This window comes from Xiphophorus hellerii, chromosome 5 (assembly GCF_003331165.1).
Source record: "Xiphophorus hellerii strain 12219 chromosome 5, Xiphophorus_hellerii-4.1, whole genome shotgun sequence".
In the NCBI taxonomy this organism is placed as follows: domain Eukaryota; kingdom Metazoa; phylum Chordata; class Actinopteri; order Cyprinodontiformes; family Poeciliidae; genus Xiphophorus; species Xiphophorus hellerii.
The window spans coordinates 13,166,919-13,184,088 of record NC_045676.1 but is presented as its reverse complement, the minus strand read 5'-3'; the positions used below and the strand labels follow the sequence as shown (position 1 = coordinate 13,184,088).

At 39.1% G+C, this 17,170-nt stretch overlaps 1 protein-coding gene across 2 annotated transcripts; it reads right to left on the bottom strand.

Annotated features, from left to right (window-relative positions):
- Positions 1-7,315: 7,315 nt before the first annotated feature.
- Positions 7,316-16,794, bottom strand: melk (maternal embryonic leucine zipper kinase). Of its 2 annotated transcripts, none has more exons than XM_032562080.1 (18): positions 16,714-16,794; positions 16,312-16,408; positions 16,150-16,235; positions 15,037-15,153; positions 14,799-14,942; positions 14,654-14,722; positions 14,391-14,483; positions 14,068-14,166; positions 13,516-13,584; positions 12,416-12,514; positions 12,208-12,294; positions 11,936-12,061; positions 11,636-11,791; positions 10,497-10,764; positions 8,543-8,636; positions 8,296-8,452; positions 8,081-8,184; positions 7,316-7,987 (listed from the first exon to the last, which is right to left on the bottom strand). In XM_032562080.1, the coding sequence occupies exons 2-18, from the start codon at positions 16,388-16,390 to the stop codon at positions 7,810-7,812; spliced, it is 2,025 nt and encodes a 674-aa protein (XP_032417971.1). In that variant the 5' UTR covers positions 16,391-16,408; positions 16,714-16,794; the 3' UTR covers positions 7,316-7,809. The 2 variants fall into 2 exon arrangements, with proteins under 2 accessions (XP_032417971.1, XP_032417972.1); XM_032562081.1 differs by having other exon boundaries at positions 16,312-16,426; positions 16,714-16,784.
- Positions 16,795-17,170: the final 376 nt, after the last annotated feature.

Below are 17,170 nucleotides of genomic sequence, written 5' to 3'. Positions count from 1 at the left end.
AGATGGGGGAAGTCCCAGGATATCTGGGTGTTGAGGGAGTCTCTGAGTGGTCAAAGAACGGAACGCCTTGACTGCATATATTAAATAGGGAAACACCTTTTAGTTTATAATTCCAGGTCCGTACCCGAGACCAGAGAGTTTTTTTTCCATCTTTTTACTCCACGTGGGCGCCTTTGTCTGTCTTATGTGTTTCGTGTGTCTTCCCTTGTGTGTCTTATTTTTATGAGAAAATGCATATCTCTGTTCCTCTGCAGCTTTGTTGTCGATTGCTTTGTATGAGATTAAACTCCGTGATCTGTGACGTCAACACGTTTTGTTGTTGTTTCGTTTTAGCAGCACGCCGTCGCTCCACGTCGCCCACTGAGAGCGTCACTCGCCAAGGACTCGGAAGATCCCGGGCAAGATTAAAGAGGAACAGAGCCAAACGTTTTGTCCAACGCTAGCATAAAATGATCCTCTTTTTTAATAATTACCACGGAGGTGCCGGAAAGATTATTCCAACTCTTAATCCAACCGGAGTCCAAAAGATAGATGTTCTGGGGTCCGGTTAGCCAGAGCTTGAAATGTCCTCTGACCAGTTTTCGCGCTTCGCAAAGTTTCTTGTTCCCATGATGCAATGCGTAAAATTGAAAATACAATACAAATACCTGTTAAAAAAAAAATAATGGAAAATTCCTTCAAATTTCTACTGTACGGAGCCCTCCAGGATACATGGGAATTTTTTTATTACTTTGCGTTCCCCCTAGAGGGCTCCTTACTACGTTTTTTTACAGATTTTTTTTTTTTAACAGTGCACAGTGCTTCGTGTCCTCAAGGCAGTGGATGACTTTGGCACCCTTTTCAAGAATGTGTTTGAATCTCATGGTAAATGGTCAATCACCATTTACGCACTGATGGTGATGAGCTACTAGACATGGGCTCTTTGCACCTCAGCTTCCGCGTTCGGAGAAAAGCGGCTCAATCGTTTCCGATCTATTGCAAAAGGCTCTTTACACTCAGTATTTGCAGGGCTTGTCCAAGGTAACAATTAATGATGTACATCGATCCGAAGCCCCGACAAGTAAGCTGGATAAAGGTTTTTAGATGTACGCCTCCTTATACACAGATACGAAGGTGAGTTTTACTTTCTTTAAACTTTGTGGCTAACATTAGCTTTAGCTTATGCTAGTAGGCAATATTCTCTGACATTTTTCTTGTAAAAATGTGCTATTTAAGTATCTAAACATTTTTCATCATTCATTAACGGACAATGTTTTTACCTTGTTTTCAAGTATATTACGTGCATTTATTGTCGTTAGTGTCAGAGACCAAGTAACGGGGGATTTTACTGTTCAGGCTTTTTGCTTCTGAAGCCTGAGGAAACACAACAAGCCCATAGTTTAACAATAGAGCAGCTCTGGTGTCAGAGTTCTAGTTCAGCTGACTGTTCAGGTTCAGAGTTGTTGCTTTTAGAAAAATATGGCCGTGTTCCTTAAGGTCTCCGTGTTACTTCGCTTTATTAGTTTTGCATGCTTCTTGTGAAGCAGCACAGTGTTTACAGTGGTTTATATAGGCAGATCAGTTGCTCGGCTGTCTGGCTCTGGTCTGCTCTCGTTCCCGTACACTCGCTCTTTCAGGCTGAATACAGAAGTGATTCCATAGAAATAATATAGGAGGCTCCTTTACCTTCTTCTTTAGAAGAATTAGGCTGAAGAAGCTGATCCGGGGTGAAGTGAAAGCTGCAAACTTTGCTGTGCAGCGTTAGCTTTAACTGGTAGCGACGAATATTTACAAGCCACCGTCTTCTTAATTCAGGATTGCTTGGAAATCCATGAAAACTTAAAAGCCCATTATATTAGGAAGACAACAATGTTCATAGTATTTTATTTGCATCTGAAATAAGACTTTGTCTTTTCTAGCTGCCATGGTAACTCAAAGCGGAAAAAAGAGAGCCGCATTTGCGCATGCGGTTGTGATGTCAGCGCAGCAGGTGCAAAGAGCCCATTGTAACCATAGTACACAATATGTACAAATACACACGTATTTTCTTTTCGCGACTTAATTATAGCTATTGATTTTATTTAAAATAGTTTCTTTTACATATTTTTTTTAAATTAACATTATGTTGTAACATAATGTTACATGTCACAACATGTAACATGACAATCTGTGAAATAAATTCATGCTCCTCTGCCTTGTCCTAGTAGCCATAGTACTAACAGCAGTTAGAGTAGCCATAAACAGTTCCACATTGATTGGCAGCACTAAGATGCTTCTTCTGGATCTGATTGGCTGCTTTCGACTGGGAGAAGTACATTTCTTCAGATGGCAATAGTAGCTCAGGGAGGAGCTCCATCTTTTCACAGATTATGTGTCGTCTCATTTTATACTGGCACAACAGTTTTGACAAATATGAAGAAATAAAAACATGTTAGTAAAAGTGCAGCTTTAAGGATAATTGTGTTTTAAACTTTCTGGCTTGGGTCAAACGTTTTGGGTTTCCTTCCACAAACCTCTGAAAAGTTTAATGACAAATTTAAGTTAATTTGAGATTATAGCTAGCCTGTAGATAACACAATGTTTTAGTGGGATGATTAAACACCAATAACCCTGTTCCACTGGTTGCCACACTTCTAAACCACCACATTGTCTCTGCCATGATTTACAGATGCTTTGGAAGTTGACCTATTTGACCTTTCCCTGCAATCTCTTGTTGATTATTTTAATTCCACATAGAAATCCTAACTTTAAAACCTTCAGAACTACACCTCCTATTTTTTTCTTTTTAGCCAAGTCCCATCTAGACTTTCTGTTCTTGGCACCCGAGGCTTCACTGGCTTCTTGCAGTGAAACTTGTGCATTTGTTTTCATGACATTTCCTCTTCAAGACAGACTTTATTTACGCCCTGGTCTCTTGAAGAGTTTTATTCTCTTGACTGGATGTTGGGACATGGTTTGTCTTCCCCATGGACCTGTGGTTATACATCACCCAACAACCAGGCATTTTTGTTTTTGCACTGCCGAGTTCACAAGTGCATTTTTTTTCCTCAGAACATTTCACACAGATTGCACCACCAGGATTCTTACATTTTCTCCCATTATTTCTTCTGTTTTCACAGCCTAAAGCCATATATGTTTTTCATGTTGAGCACCTTTGACCAAATTTGTTTCAACAGCACATTTTGAATCAAGACTGAATTTGAAATAAAGGAACTGACCACACCTTTTCATGAAATAGCTTTTGGATCAACTGTCAAGTAACTTCTGGTCCATTTAAAAGTAGACTACATAAAATATATGAGTATGAAAATATCTGGTTTTAGGTGTATGCAATAAAGGACCTTAGAAGTTTAAAACAAACTTTTCAATCTACATGTCATGGGGTTTTGGAAAACAGTCCAATTCTTGCACAGCCGGGACCAAAACAGAACACCCCGATCCATCTCACACAAACATTTGATGAATACTCTCCCCTACATCCTCTTCCAGAAGAAAAGACCACTCATTCTCTTGTTCCTCCAGACAATCCACGTTCTCAATTTCTCATCTGTGAGACAATTACGAACACCCTGCTCCCCGTTTATCACCAACAATTAAATGGCATGGATGCACAGAGAGGCAGAAGAGGAGACGGCGGCTGGAGTGGGAGGAAACAAATCTGAGTGGAATGAAGTAGAGCCAACAGTGGCAAAGACAGAGGGAGGCTGACAGCACAATTAGGGTTTTTAATTCTCTGCTTGAGTAGGCCAGGCCAGTCTTTATGCTAATTAGGATGCCACGGCCATGTAATAAATCTCTATGATCCAGCCTCATTTCGCCCCTGTCTTTCTGTCTCATTCAGACACGCTCATACCTCAAACCACAAACTTCCTTTTATTTTCAGTGCCTACATGTTTACCAGTAATTCCAACAGCTTGCATTAAATAGTTGAACTTCCCTTCATTGCTGCCCTGAGAGCCCCAGTTGGTCTGCTGTTTAGCGGTTGGGCAAGCACCCAGTGCCTCGGCTCAGGGCCTCCACCACATGTAGTTTCCCTCCCTGTTAACTCCCTTTATTAGTGTTTTTCAGGACTCTGGTTTGCACGTCCTGCATTGCTGGACTCCACCATGTAAACACGCAAACATTAAAAAGCACTGACAGTGAATGCTCAAGATGTAGTCGTTTTCCTCCCTCTTCTTCCTTTATCTTCTCATCTCCATTTGACAGACATGCCTAATGATAACATCTCGGGGGGGGGGGGGAGAGGCAGTGGGCAAACTGCACAACAATCCGCAGATAATTGGGAGGCCACATTTAAGGATGACGAGAGAGAAAATGAGAGGGATGGATAAGTGGACAAAGGGTGGGCATTTGTTACAGTAGCAACTGGTATATATATTTTCACCCTCATTTAGATCACAAGGACTCATTCTAGTTTTCTTTATTTTTCCTTCTTTATGAAATGTCTCAAAGCCAATTTAACCATAGAAAACATGTTAAAAATGTTTACCGGTTTCCCATTCATTAAGTAAATGAAGGTGAAGCAAGGTTCAAAGCAACTGAAGTGTTGTTTTTCCTCTCAAATAAATCCACTGCAGCATGATTTTCATCACAGAAATCAGCCCTGCTGAGCAATTCCGCAGCCACTTTTTCTCAGATGGCCTTCAAGTCTCTTCTGTTGGATCCACGCCTTTATGTCATTTTCCTTTGACTCAATATCACTTCTGTCAGGCATTTTGTGCCGATTTAGAGTCAAAAAGGCCATTGCACCTACAACCAGTGCCATGTGAAGTAGGTACAGGCCAACATGGAGGCATGTAAGCAGAAAGGAGGTGCAGATTGTGGCAACACACCAAGGTCCAGCCAGGAGCAGCAGCAGGGAGTGATGAAGAGCGCTGAACACGAGAGCTGGTAGGGAGACGACGAACCTGAGCAGCGTAGAGGCCATCCAGGAATACAGAGACAGAGGCGATAACAGGAAAGATACCACTGCCTCGCTCATGGATGTTGCCTGCAAGAAAAAGAGTGCAACAAGCAGATGTGACAACGGGTATTGATAAGAAATTAATATTCATGTATAGAGGAAAAGTAGGATTGTGTCTGCAATTCTTTTAGAGTACAGCCTGAAAGTTTTAGTCTGATTCAAAGACAGATACTTTTTTTGAAGGTCTTCCAAAAATATTTTTTTGCTCTTCAGATACCCGTTTTCAATTCCAGACAGGACATACCTGAATGTGAATGCAAGTTGTGTGGTATGAGAGTTCATTAAACAAAAAGAAAGTGGAGGAAAAAGCTAGAGGGGTGAGATTAGAGCAGCAAATTACCAACATCTGTGGTTCATAACTACCTTATTCTGCCACCAGTTGGTGTAGCTACTGTCTCTTTTTACTCCCATACTTGTGACCTACGGATCACAAGTATATTGAGATTGGATCTCAAGTAATGTTCAAGGCCGTTGCCACCTTTTTCCATGACTGCACAAGGCAATGATCTCTTCTGAGCTTATTTGAAAATTATTGAGCTACATTTCAAACATGCAATGAAACGTCACCATCAACAGTCGGGTCTCTGAGGACGTTCAATTACAAGAACAGATGCAAGTGATGAAGCTCTTGATTGGCTGAGACCACACCTAATTTTTTAAAGCTGTGCCCCGAAGTAGAAACCAATTTTTAGACTATAGTAGTCACTGAAATTTGGATTTAGTGCTTAGACAAAATAAAATCCTACCAATACTAGTTTTGACTATTTAAAAACTCTTTTTGTGTAACTAGTTTCACAAAAAAAAAAAGTTTAATTTCCCCCCCATTTTCCAGGGTGTGTTCTAATAAGCACAACACACCTCTGCAGACTATTATGAAAATCATACTGTAACATTTAATTCATTCAACATCAAACTTTACATAAATATGCAACTACCCTGCTTTTAAATGTTAAACACCACCAGGAGATTACAGGGAGATTAAAATAAAAGCTTAATTTTGTGAGATAAAGTCTTTTGATTTTTCATAATCTCATCCTTCATTTATCTCAAGTCTTTAAAGAGAAACTTTAACCTACCTCACAAACATTTCTGCTGCTGCTGGACTTCTGAGCCGACTGTAGCCCTGCAAAAATCAGCAATGTGAAGAACCACAGTCAGGAAGTAGAAATAGCAAACAAATTGTCCTACTTTTGAACGAAAATATTCATGAACTTACACAGGAAGAGAATAATGAGACAAACTCCCAGAAAAAGCCTCATTTTGCATAGAAGTCCTCAGAGGTGCAAACCTGTAAAAGAGCAAACAAAAAGTCAAACACAAAGCTGAATTAATCTCCTCCAGCTTTAACACATGTGACAGTATCATGGACTTCAGTTTAAAATGAGATGAAATTTATATAAACTACTCACCCAACACTGCTGCAAAAATGTGGATACTTCTACGTTGACTCCCACAACACTGCTCTATAGTCTGCATTTATTCAACTAATCCTCTTTCTGAGGGACACAGATTCTTTTGTTCTGCACTCAGAGTTTGGGATTGTGAGCACCACCTGTTTAAGGGGAGGTACTAGAATAGGACTCATTTCATTCCACCCTCTTACAAGATTTCAAAGAAAGAAAGCTCAACACTGCATGAACTAAAACTCAAATTCAGGCCAGAATTGTTGGAAACCTTCACCTCACACCCGCCAGTCTCTCATTAAGGTTAATTTTTCTCTCCTTATTAGCATCTGAACTTACAATTACCCTTCTGCCCCCTGCTGATACTTCAAGGAGAACCTGCCACAAATGAATACTGATCACCTGCATCACTGTCACGACTGCATGGCACTTTCCCTTCAAAAACCAGGGAGGGAGGTTTACATTTCCACTGTACTGAATCACTTTCTTTGGAATCAATTAAACTTTTTAAAGTCTAATGCATAAAAATAGTCATGAAATCCTTATTTTGAAAAATAAAACTGATGCTTTAAATATTTTTTGAACACCTTATTTTCTGTATCATCATGAATACATAAGATGTTTGTGATTAGGTATTGATTATAATACATTCACAGCTCTTTCTGTTATTCCCCCAAACATCTGACCCAGTTACTGTACTCCAGTAACCACATGCACCAATGATTTACTGATGTAGCACAGCAAAGTGTTAAAAACATTAATTAGAATAACTAAAAGCACAAAGACAAAGGGGTTGAGAAGCTAAGTTGGGGGGACTTGAACAAAAATGGAGGACCTCAGAGATATTACTTGTTACACAAAACATGAATGAGCAAAATACCACCGTACAGAAACTACTGATCCCCTGACTTCTAAACAACAAATGGAACAGAAAAACCCAAGGGGACAGACTAATGATCTCAGTCATTTATCTCAGTAAAGAAAGTGTGTTTATTTAGCTTCTTTAACAATAAAAATGACAGTGAAAATGAAAGACAAACACAAAAATAAAACAAGACATTTATAACACTGCAAAACAGAGAGAGACAACTGTAAACACGTAAATTAATGATGGTAAATTAATAATGCTCGTTTACTGAAGTGTTGACCGTCAAGGGTGGAAAAACAAATCAAATATGTTCGAAAACAGCTGAGAGGAATGGAAACCAAAGTTCTGCTGTATTTCATACATCAAGACAATTAAAAGAAATAACTTTAATCTTAATTATTAGAAAGCATGGATTAAGATGTTCTACATAAACTAATGTATTACACAATCCTTACATGGCTGACCTACAGATATTAATGTGCACATCTTTGAATTAAGATATCCAACATTGATCAATTATTTCTAATTTTTCAACAGACAAAAAAAAAAGGGGTCTTTTGTGTCACTAACAGACAGCAATACAGCTAAAACACTGCTTAGATGCTGGATGTAGACAGGATGTCCTCCACCAGATGCTTGTAAACCCACGCGTCTCCCTTCAGCCTCTGCCGCCTCACGCCAACGACCTCCGGCCTCTGCAGTAGGCACACTTCCAGCTCAAACGCCATGGCTACCTTTCCATAATCATCCCAGGTCTGACACTTCAGGGCATATCTGAAGAACAAGCAGAGAAAACATCAGTGTAGAAACAGAAGAATCAGTTTAAAGAGGAGCAGCAAAAAAAGACAGACAGAAAATGCATCTTACCCCTTCTGTGTGAAGTCGACATTTTTCTCTGGCAGGATGGAGAGGATCTGGTTTAACACCTGATCGGGATTGGTCTGACTAGTTAGGGTGACGTTATATTGAGCCTTGAAGAAAATAAAAGTAATGGAAATTTAAATTTCCCATCTGAATGTTGATGCAAATTTCTACAGAGCTCTGCCACTTCTGTATACCTGTACTGTTATTGTTTTGCATACCTTAATCTTCCTTGGCGTGTCTCGCAGAGCTCGTCTTTTGCTTGGGGTGAGCATTGTGATAACCTTGTCTAGGCCCCTTTCCAAGGAGCCAAACACCTTCCCTCCTCGCTTTTTCTTCCCACTGTCTCCTGAAGCAGCCATGTCCAAAGACCTGGACCTGGGCAGCAACCATGGGATCACTTAACACTGACCCTCCACCTGTGTGAGTCTGTTTTTTTAAGCTACAGTTATTGTGTGATGAACTCACCTTCGCTCTGGACTGAACGCCAATACTTCCAGGTTTGCAGAATCATTCTCAGTAGCCCTGTTCTTGTTCTGATCCTTGGATGCAATTTCACAACCTATTGACAGCCAAAGAAAATACGGCAAGACAGGTAAATAAATTTAGCTTGTAAATAAATTTACAAAGGCAAGCTATCCACCAGCCTGGTCAGTTATTTTATAAACTAAAGTAATTTACGTGTGGAGAAACCCTCCCAACTAATTTTAGACTATTGCGTATGCCTGTAAACTAGAAGCCAAACCTATCTGTAATAAACCCAGGAAAAAATCTTAAAGATGAATGAACAATGATTGGGAAAACAGTGACATAACCTTACTGAAAAGGAAATGGTTTCAATTTGAAAAATCAAATTTGGAACAAAAATATTTTTCTTTAATTATTAAACAAAATAGTTCTTCAATAGATAATAAACAGGGAGGTTAGCTAACAGAAACAATTGTGCCAGGTCAGTAAATTGCAGGACCTCCTGCAGAGTGCATTAGCCACTAAGGGAATCATCCTTCTTTGTTGCTTTGGGGAATTGTTTACCAATTTTTGTGATGTAATGTGAATTTTCCAAAAGACTAAGCAATTTTCTCAGAACAATAAAGCATTGTCTTAGAAAAGCATTCTCAGCTGTTCTTGAAAGAGTAAACTAAGAGCTACGCTTTGTTTTTTCATCTTGATGACTGATCATATGTAATCGTCATGAAAAACGACTAAACAAAATAAAAAGAAATATTCTAGTTAAAACAGCTAAAGTTACAACAAAAAGTCAGTTGTTCAAAGATGTAACTGAAGGTAGTTGCATTTTTCTTACCACTATGGCACCATTTAAGAGAAAATAAACAGGATTTTAAAAACAATTGACCAAACACCTAATTTTCTTCTTTGCGCAATTCCAAATTAATAATTTGTGCCAGATCATAAAATGAAGTTGTGAGTTTACATTTTTTACTCTTTCACCCAGTGCAAACTTTTAAGAAAACTGTAGATAAAATTATCAAACACTGTGAAATAATGACACTTAAGTATTGCATTACATGTGAAAATGTTCAGGTGAAAAACCTTTACGCTTACAGTAAAAACCAATGTGTCTCTGACTTTGAATTTGATAACAAAGCTTAAAAATGAGCAACATGGAGCACTGGGCTTTAGTGGCAAGAGAACACATGTCACTACAGCCCATGTGGGACGGTAAGCAAAGGGAGGAGACAGCTACACCTGTCACAGCACACGCCTGGGGACAGACAAACACAGACCACCGAGTGTGAGTGTGGACAAGGATGTCACCAGCAGCATGTCCATACTCTGCCAGCAAAACAAGAGGCAGCGCAGAGTCGCGGCGAGCTGAGCACAGAGGATTTAACATCAACTGGGTCAAAATGCAGCAAGTTAGCCGGCTGTTGGCTGAATTTCTGAAGGACTAATGAGGCTGGACGTCTGAGCAGAGAAGACACTGTGACAAATAATTAGGATTCTCCATTCATATTAGTGCCCTTCATTTACAGATAAGTGACAAATAATTAGCTTCCTGATAATAACCTCACCTTTGAGTTGACAGTGATAAGTGGATGTGTGGGTCCGTTTTTCAGTGGCCGTAATGACAGCTAAATTATTGAAATATGAGTGGCTTTTGAATAAAAAACAGGGCCAATAAATGATTTTATTACCAGAAGACAATTTACTTGCAAATGTGTAGCATGTGGTTGTGGCACTTGCGATTATGAGAGCAGCGAGAGGCCGAGGGAATAGGATAAATGAAAGAGGGGGATGTGGAGAGGGCAGTTCATTAATGTAAATTTAATCTAATGTGGAGTTTACTTCAACCCCTTGTTAGGCTGAACAAACAATTACTGTACAAATACATTTTCTTAGGTTCTGTATTGTCTGTACTCAATTACTTTCGCTGGTTTACAAACAATAAAACGCCACTTGCCTTTAGGTGTGGCCACACTGGCTTTGGTACCATTGCAGTTTGTGTTTTGATTGGGTGTGTTCAGCACGTTCTTGTTGGGTCGATTCTTCTTACTGGACGCCGGGGTTCGAGGGTGAGGCAGAGCAAATACATCGACTCCTTTCTCTTCAGCAATGTTCTCCTTGTTCTCCTGGTCCCTCTCCTTCCTCTCACGGTGTTGTGGCGTCACCGCGCTTCCTGGGGTCGGGGTGAACACATCTCTCTTTTCCGCTAATGGTGATGTGAGTTTCTTCAGAATCACAAACAGAATTTTTTTATGATAGCATGTTCATGTTAAGGAGTCAATATTTGAACTGTGGTGTTGTCTCAAGGTGGCAGAAATGTGCCTTTTCCACATTTTGACACTGTAGACCACTTTTTCATGATTTTAGTACCAAGAAAAATTATTTCCACTGGAGACTTTTTCTGTTTTTGCTTTGAAAAAATAAATTAATAATAAAAACACACACTTTAAAAAGGTGATTATAATGTTTGAAAATGGCTCCTGTACTGACATATAGTCTTTGTGTACACTGCCCAATCACTTTTATGCAATAGAAGTAGCATTGGCCAATAACGGTGCATGGATTAGCCAGCGAGCAATTGGCTGCTTTATTGCTGTATTTTATGGGCTAACATCTTTACTGTGTGTGTTGATGCCATGCTTTACTCTGAAATTTTGACATTTTTTGTGCTTTTTAAACTACTTAAAAAGTTTATAGTAGCAATAACAAAAATGGTTACTGAAGTAACTGCCCGGTGTGTCATTGTCTGAATTATACATAAAATATTTATTTTCTTGCATTTAAAGGACAAAATGCATTTGGACAGGCGTCATGAGCCAAATACAATGAAAATTCCTCCTACTCATTTTGCTCAGGTAAAGGCTGTGAGTTTTAGGATCTGACCCTAGCTGCAGGGTTGGAAATCGCACAAGACCTGTGATTTCACAAACCTTGGAAGATGTGAATGACAAACTCATCAATGGAGTGAGGTTTGTGGTTACATGTTCATTACAGAAGGGTAATCGGAAAGGCTCTTCTGCCACCTTTTACTCATCAGGTTTGTTATTGTGTATCTACTCCACTGCACATGTAAAGAAAACTAAAGATATCTCATACCATATCTTTGTTTTCATCTTGCCGACCTCTGCCTGCCTGCGTTTTGTGCTGTCGAACTGACACCCAGGGAGAATCATCAATATAGTCTGAGTAAAAGTCCAAAGACCCGATAATGACAGCGTCTTCGTCTTCACTGAAGTGAAGAGCTTCTCTTTTCTGAAAGTTGGGGGGAAAAATCCTTAATTACATTTTTATTTTGAATAATTAAGTAAATAAAATTATTATTATTTTTTTTTAAACTAAATATCCAACTTTGTGATGTTCTAAAAATAGCATAGCTGGTCGGGTCCTGCATGTTACCTGCAGTCCTTGGTGCAGAGGAGAGTCCTCACAGAGGCGCGCCTCAGGGCGAAGGCGAACAGGCTTCCCCTTCTGCTTCTTGGACAGCAGCAGCAGGTAGGTGGCTGTGACCTGATCGTACTTCCACTGTGGGAGGTCAAATCTATTAAGCTACACATCTAAAGGAAGCTGCGAGAGTTTGCTCTCACAAACTATATGAGCCGAGAACACAATCATAAAGCAAACAAACGGCAACAAGCTGGGAGGCACAAGTATTAGTAACACACACACACCTCCTTCACCAGCGCTGCGGTGCTTTCTCGTGATCGCTTCATGTTTACCGCCATCTCAGTGATACAGTCCTCATCTATGTAGGCAACCTACAAAAAAAAAAAAATTAAAATCTGAGTGGGTCGGTGGTTGGGTGAGAGACTGCTCGTTCTGAACCAAATTAAGTGAGGAGTTTGTAACAGAGATTCGCTGCTTTCTGGCTGCCTGTACCGGCTGCCTGCTGAGCCACTCTACAGGGCTGTTGTAGTCCTTCATCACCCAGGGGTGATCCAGGAGCTGTCTGACTGTCAGGCGACGCTTGGGGTCCACCTAGAGGGCATGAGCAGAAACAACACCTCAGTGGGCAAAAACAAACCCTTGGTCTAAAGGCAGCATGATGTTTTATGTGAAACATGCGCGTCTCTATTTTACAATCATTTAGTAAATTCACAGTGCCTTTCAAAAGTTGTCAAATCTTTCATTTTATTCACATCTTGTCACGTTATAACCATACACTTTAATGTCCTTTTATTTGTATTTTATGTGACAGGAAGAATTTATGCAGAAAATTACTGAAGTGAAAGAAAAATTATACATGATTTATGATTTTTTTTTTTTTCCAATATAAATCTGAAAAGTGTAGCTTGCGTTTGTATTTAGCCCCAGTGAGCAAAGCCTTTGTTAAACCACATTTTACTGCAGTAAGACACTGCCTTGACATAGACATTTCCTCAATCTGTTCAAAACAGCTCAAGTTCAGTTCAAATTTGATGAGCAGAGTCTGTTATCAGTTTATACAAGTAATTGGATTGACTGAGCCATTATAATACATGTTATGTGCACATGTAACCAACTCCAGTCCTCGAGGGCTGGTGTCCTTCAGCTTTTAGATGTTTCTCTGTTTCATAATTAGGTCATTGGCAACTCTGAAGTACTTGACTACATGCTGAAAACATAATTTAACCATTTTATTCATGCATAGAATCAGCAAAACAACAAAAAAAGTTTGTTGCTGATTGATTTTTCTAGGCATAAGTTTCAAAATCACTTTTTTTTCCCTTTTCATCACTATTATGCATTTATTTGCTTCATAAATCTCAAAATATACTGAGATTTGTGCTTAAACGTGACAAACTGAAAAAGTTCAAGGAATCCACTGCTGTATACGACAGACATGAGTTATATGGTAACCCAATAAAACCACAGGGCTAAATAATTTTAAGTTCTTTGATTTCTTCTAAAAATAGTTTAAATACTAGAAAACCGTAGCTAAGAGAAAACAGAAAATTAAAAATAAAAACAAGTATGAAGAAGTCATACTAAATACACACCTGCATCATTTGGTTGAGAAGGATGATACTGCCTGGTGAGAGCCACTGTGGGTTGTCATATTTACCCCTCTGGAAAAAGAAGAATAAAAAGCTCAGGGTTAAAAGTTAATTCAAATTAACCTAATGGTTATAATTAAAATGTTGAGAGTAATAAGGTTAAATAGCAAATAAATAACCACCATCTATTCAAATGCAACCAAGTGCTTTACTTTGAAAATTTAAAAAGTGCTCCTTGATGCATCTACGTACCGATGGTGTGACAGTGAGGATAAAAAAACAAATGGGAAAAACAATTCCCAGTGCAAATATGTGTATGTTTCTCTGCTCTTCCAACAACGTGGAAAGAAAGAACAATAGTGCAACAACTATACTTCCCTATCTTGTTAAGACTGCAGCAGTAATCTAATAGTTTGTTTATCTTGGTCTCGCTCTAACCTCTTTATAGACTTGGTCTCGTCTGGTTCGGGTCAGGTGGTCTCAACTGCAAGGCTAGTCTTGTTGTAAATTAGACTGGAACTGCTTTATATTCAACAGAAATTGTACATCACATACCATAATCTTTCTGTAAAGGATCATGCAGTTGTCATCATCAAAGGGAAGATATCCACAGAGTAGAGCGAACAGCAGCACTCCCATACTCCATACATCAGCCTGGACATTAGACATCACACAGCAGCATGTCAGCACCAAGTGTAACAGACAGGATTTCACAGCTCAGCTGCTATGAGTTATGCACCAGAAAATATGATCAGGACAAACATCAAAGAGCAGAGTTGTGAAATCATTCTTACAGAGAGCAAGTCAAGCTGGGTCAAATGGATCTTACAAAAACCAAAGTCCAACATTTTAAAGTTAGAGCTTTGCAAATGTCTTACCTCTGAACCAATATATGCTTTTCCCTGAATGAGCTCCGGAGCAGCATATGCAGGGCTCCCACAACATGTCATTAGCTCATAACCTAAACCCCCCTGAAAGAAAAAAACCCCAAGAAATGTAAATTTAAAAAAAACAATACACAGTGGCTATTGTTGCAAACTAGGAAAAACAAGATACCGTAGAATTATTAATAATAGTTTAAATAAATTTATAATTGCCTTCATCACAAAGAATGATTCAGAGGATGCAGCAGCATATGTACCTTTGGTTTGGCGCATAGGCCAAAGTCTATGAGCTTCAAGTTATGGTCCTCATCAATCAGCAAATTTTCCTACAGGGAAGAGAAACAACTTGATTTAGCTTTAGTTGCATTACTTCACATTCAGGTATGCAACTGCAGTTAGTACCGGTTTAAGGTCCCTATGAGCGTATCCTTGGCTGTGGACGTAGGCCATTGCTGAGACAATCTGTCTGAAGAACACCCTGGTCTCTTGCTCTGACAGTCGGTCCTTGGCTATGATGTAATCAAACAGCTCCCCACCAGGGCAGTACTGACCCATGACCCAACAAAAGAGATAATTATATAAAAAACTCATGTCATAATCTCTACCATTTACAGTGAGTGTAAAGTTGGAGGGGAGTTACCTCAAGCACCATGAAGATCTGTGTTGACGTTTCTATGACATGGTAGAGTCTGCAGACATGTTGATGACTGAGGTTCTTCATGGCTTCTATCTCCACCTTAACACGCGGCAAGTCATCCTGAGTGGAACGATGATCATTTAGCTTTTTGAATGAATGAATGGGTATTTCTTTACAGAACAAATAATAATATTTAATTTAGTTTTGACTGTTATTTTTTGCAAAAAGCTAAAATCCTGTGTAAAAACCATGCTGACATTTGTACAACAAATTTGAAAGAGCAGCACAACATTATTACTGTTGGCACTCATTTTCTTTGTCTCTGGCAGCAAAACTCTTTTTAGTATCACCGTTTCCTGTCTTAGTAACTTAAACCCTTAATATTAACACAATAATTAATTGCATGCAAGATCAAACTATAGAACTTGAAGAATAAACATCCAATGACTTATGTGGAGGATCTCTCCACTTCAAACAAATGACTGGCTAAGCCCATTAAAATACATTCCCTAAGAATAAACTTATCATGAACCATTAAAAATATATAGTATGGTTACCATAGCATAGTTTTTTGGCTGGAAGTGAGACTGGTCTGATTAACAGTTAAACAGATCTTGACGCCAAAAACATTCTTCCCCTTTTTCATGCATCATTTATTTATCTGGACTCCAATTCTGCATTTTCTTATTGTTTCTATTTATCACTGTTGACATTATGAATTTTTTAATGCTCTCATTTGTTTGTTTTTTTTGCTTTCCTATTGGTTTATCGTGCGTCACGTGACCTGACTAATTTAACACACGCGTGTCAAATAAAAGTTGTGTGTCTCCTTCAAACAAAGGAGGAACACCACGAAGTCAAACTGTGTTTGGTGTATGTCACATTTAACGCGGTGCCAAAAGTGAACCTGCCAACAATCACCATCATTATTACTATTGGCTCTCATTTCCTTTGTATCTCATCAATCAGGAGGGAGAGCAGCATTATGAAGCCTCACTAGTGGGTTGTAAAAAATAATTGTGCTTTTTTTTTTTTTTTTTTTTAAGTGAACATTTTCGTACCAAAACCAAATTCATGTCTGGACAGTTTTAATGAAAATGTCTATTTGTGCCTCACCCCGAGATCTTTTTTATTCATGATCTTGATGGCAACCTTTTCTCCTGTCAGCAGGTGTCGGCCCCGTTTAACTTTAGCAAAGCCGCCTGCAAAATAAACAAGGTTCAGAACCCCCACATTCGGGACGAATCGACACACACATGAAACACTTTAACACAGCACCTGAGCCGATAGTCTCATAGACCTCATAATATTTGTGGAGCTCAGCGGCTCCGCGGTGTTCCGTCCTCTCCACAGGCATCCTCCTTGTTCCAGCGACCTCAAGATAATCCACAATCTGCGGAAACAGATTCACTTATCACCTCACCGCCGACATCAACGTACAACACAAACCTTCGAAACATTTTTATTTTGGTTTTAACCTTCTTTTCAGTGCCATGCAGCTAACGTTTTCTGGCTGCTAACTTGCGTTTGCGCAGCCAGAAAATTATTGTTGAAATAAAGTAAAGTTACAGTGCTACAATGTCATTCGGTACAGACGATTAACTCCTCTCTATGCTTTAAAATTACCTTATCCTGTTAGAAACAGACGTAAACCATAAAGTTGAATGAAGAAACACTTACCTTAAGGATGTTTGGTCACAGGAGTTTGAATTTCGCCCGTCAATTGACGACATTTCCTGCTTCCGGTTTGTTCGCCCCCTTGTGGTAAAATGTGGTACTACACTAGAAAACGACCCACAAAAAGCATGATTCGACTAAGATTCATCCACCAAAACCCCTTATAAAATTTTTTTAGAAATGATTTTGCCTTTGAACTTTGTAGTGTTTTCCAAAGAGAAAAAGGTTTTAAAAAGGCACCGATACACGGAAACATGCTATTTTCAGGCTTTCTCTACAGCTTGAAGAAAACTAAGAAGGATCTAAAATGTTTTACTTCCTATTACAGCAAATGTATACAAATTTAATTTGATTTTATATAAAACTTGCAAATTATAAAGTAACTATCAACAAAACAGATTTGTTAACAAATTTGTGCCTGCTTTAACGTACATTTGACCGTTTCAACACTATAGTGCAA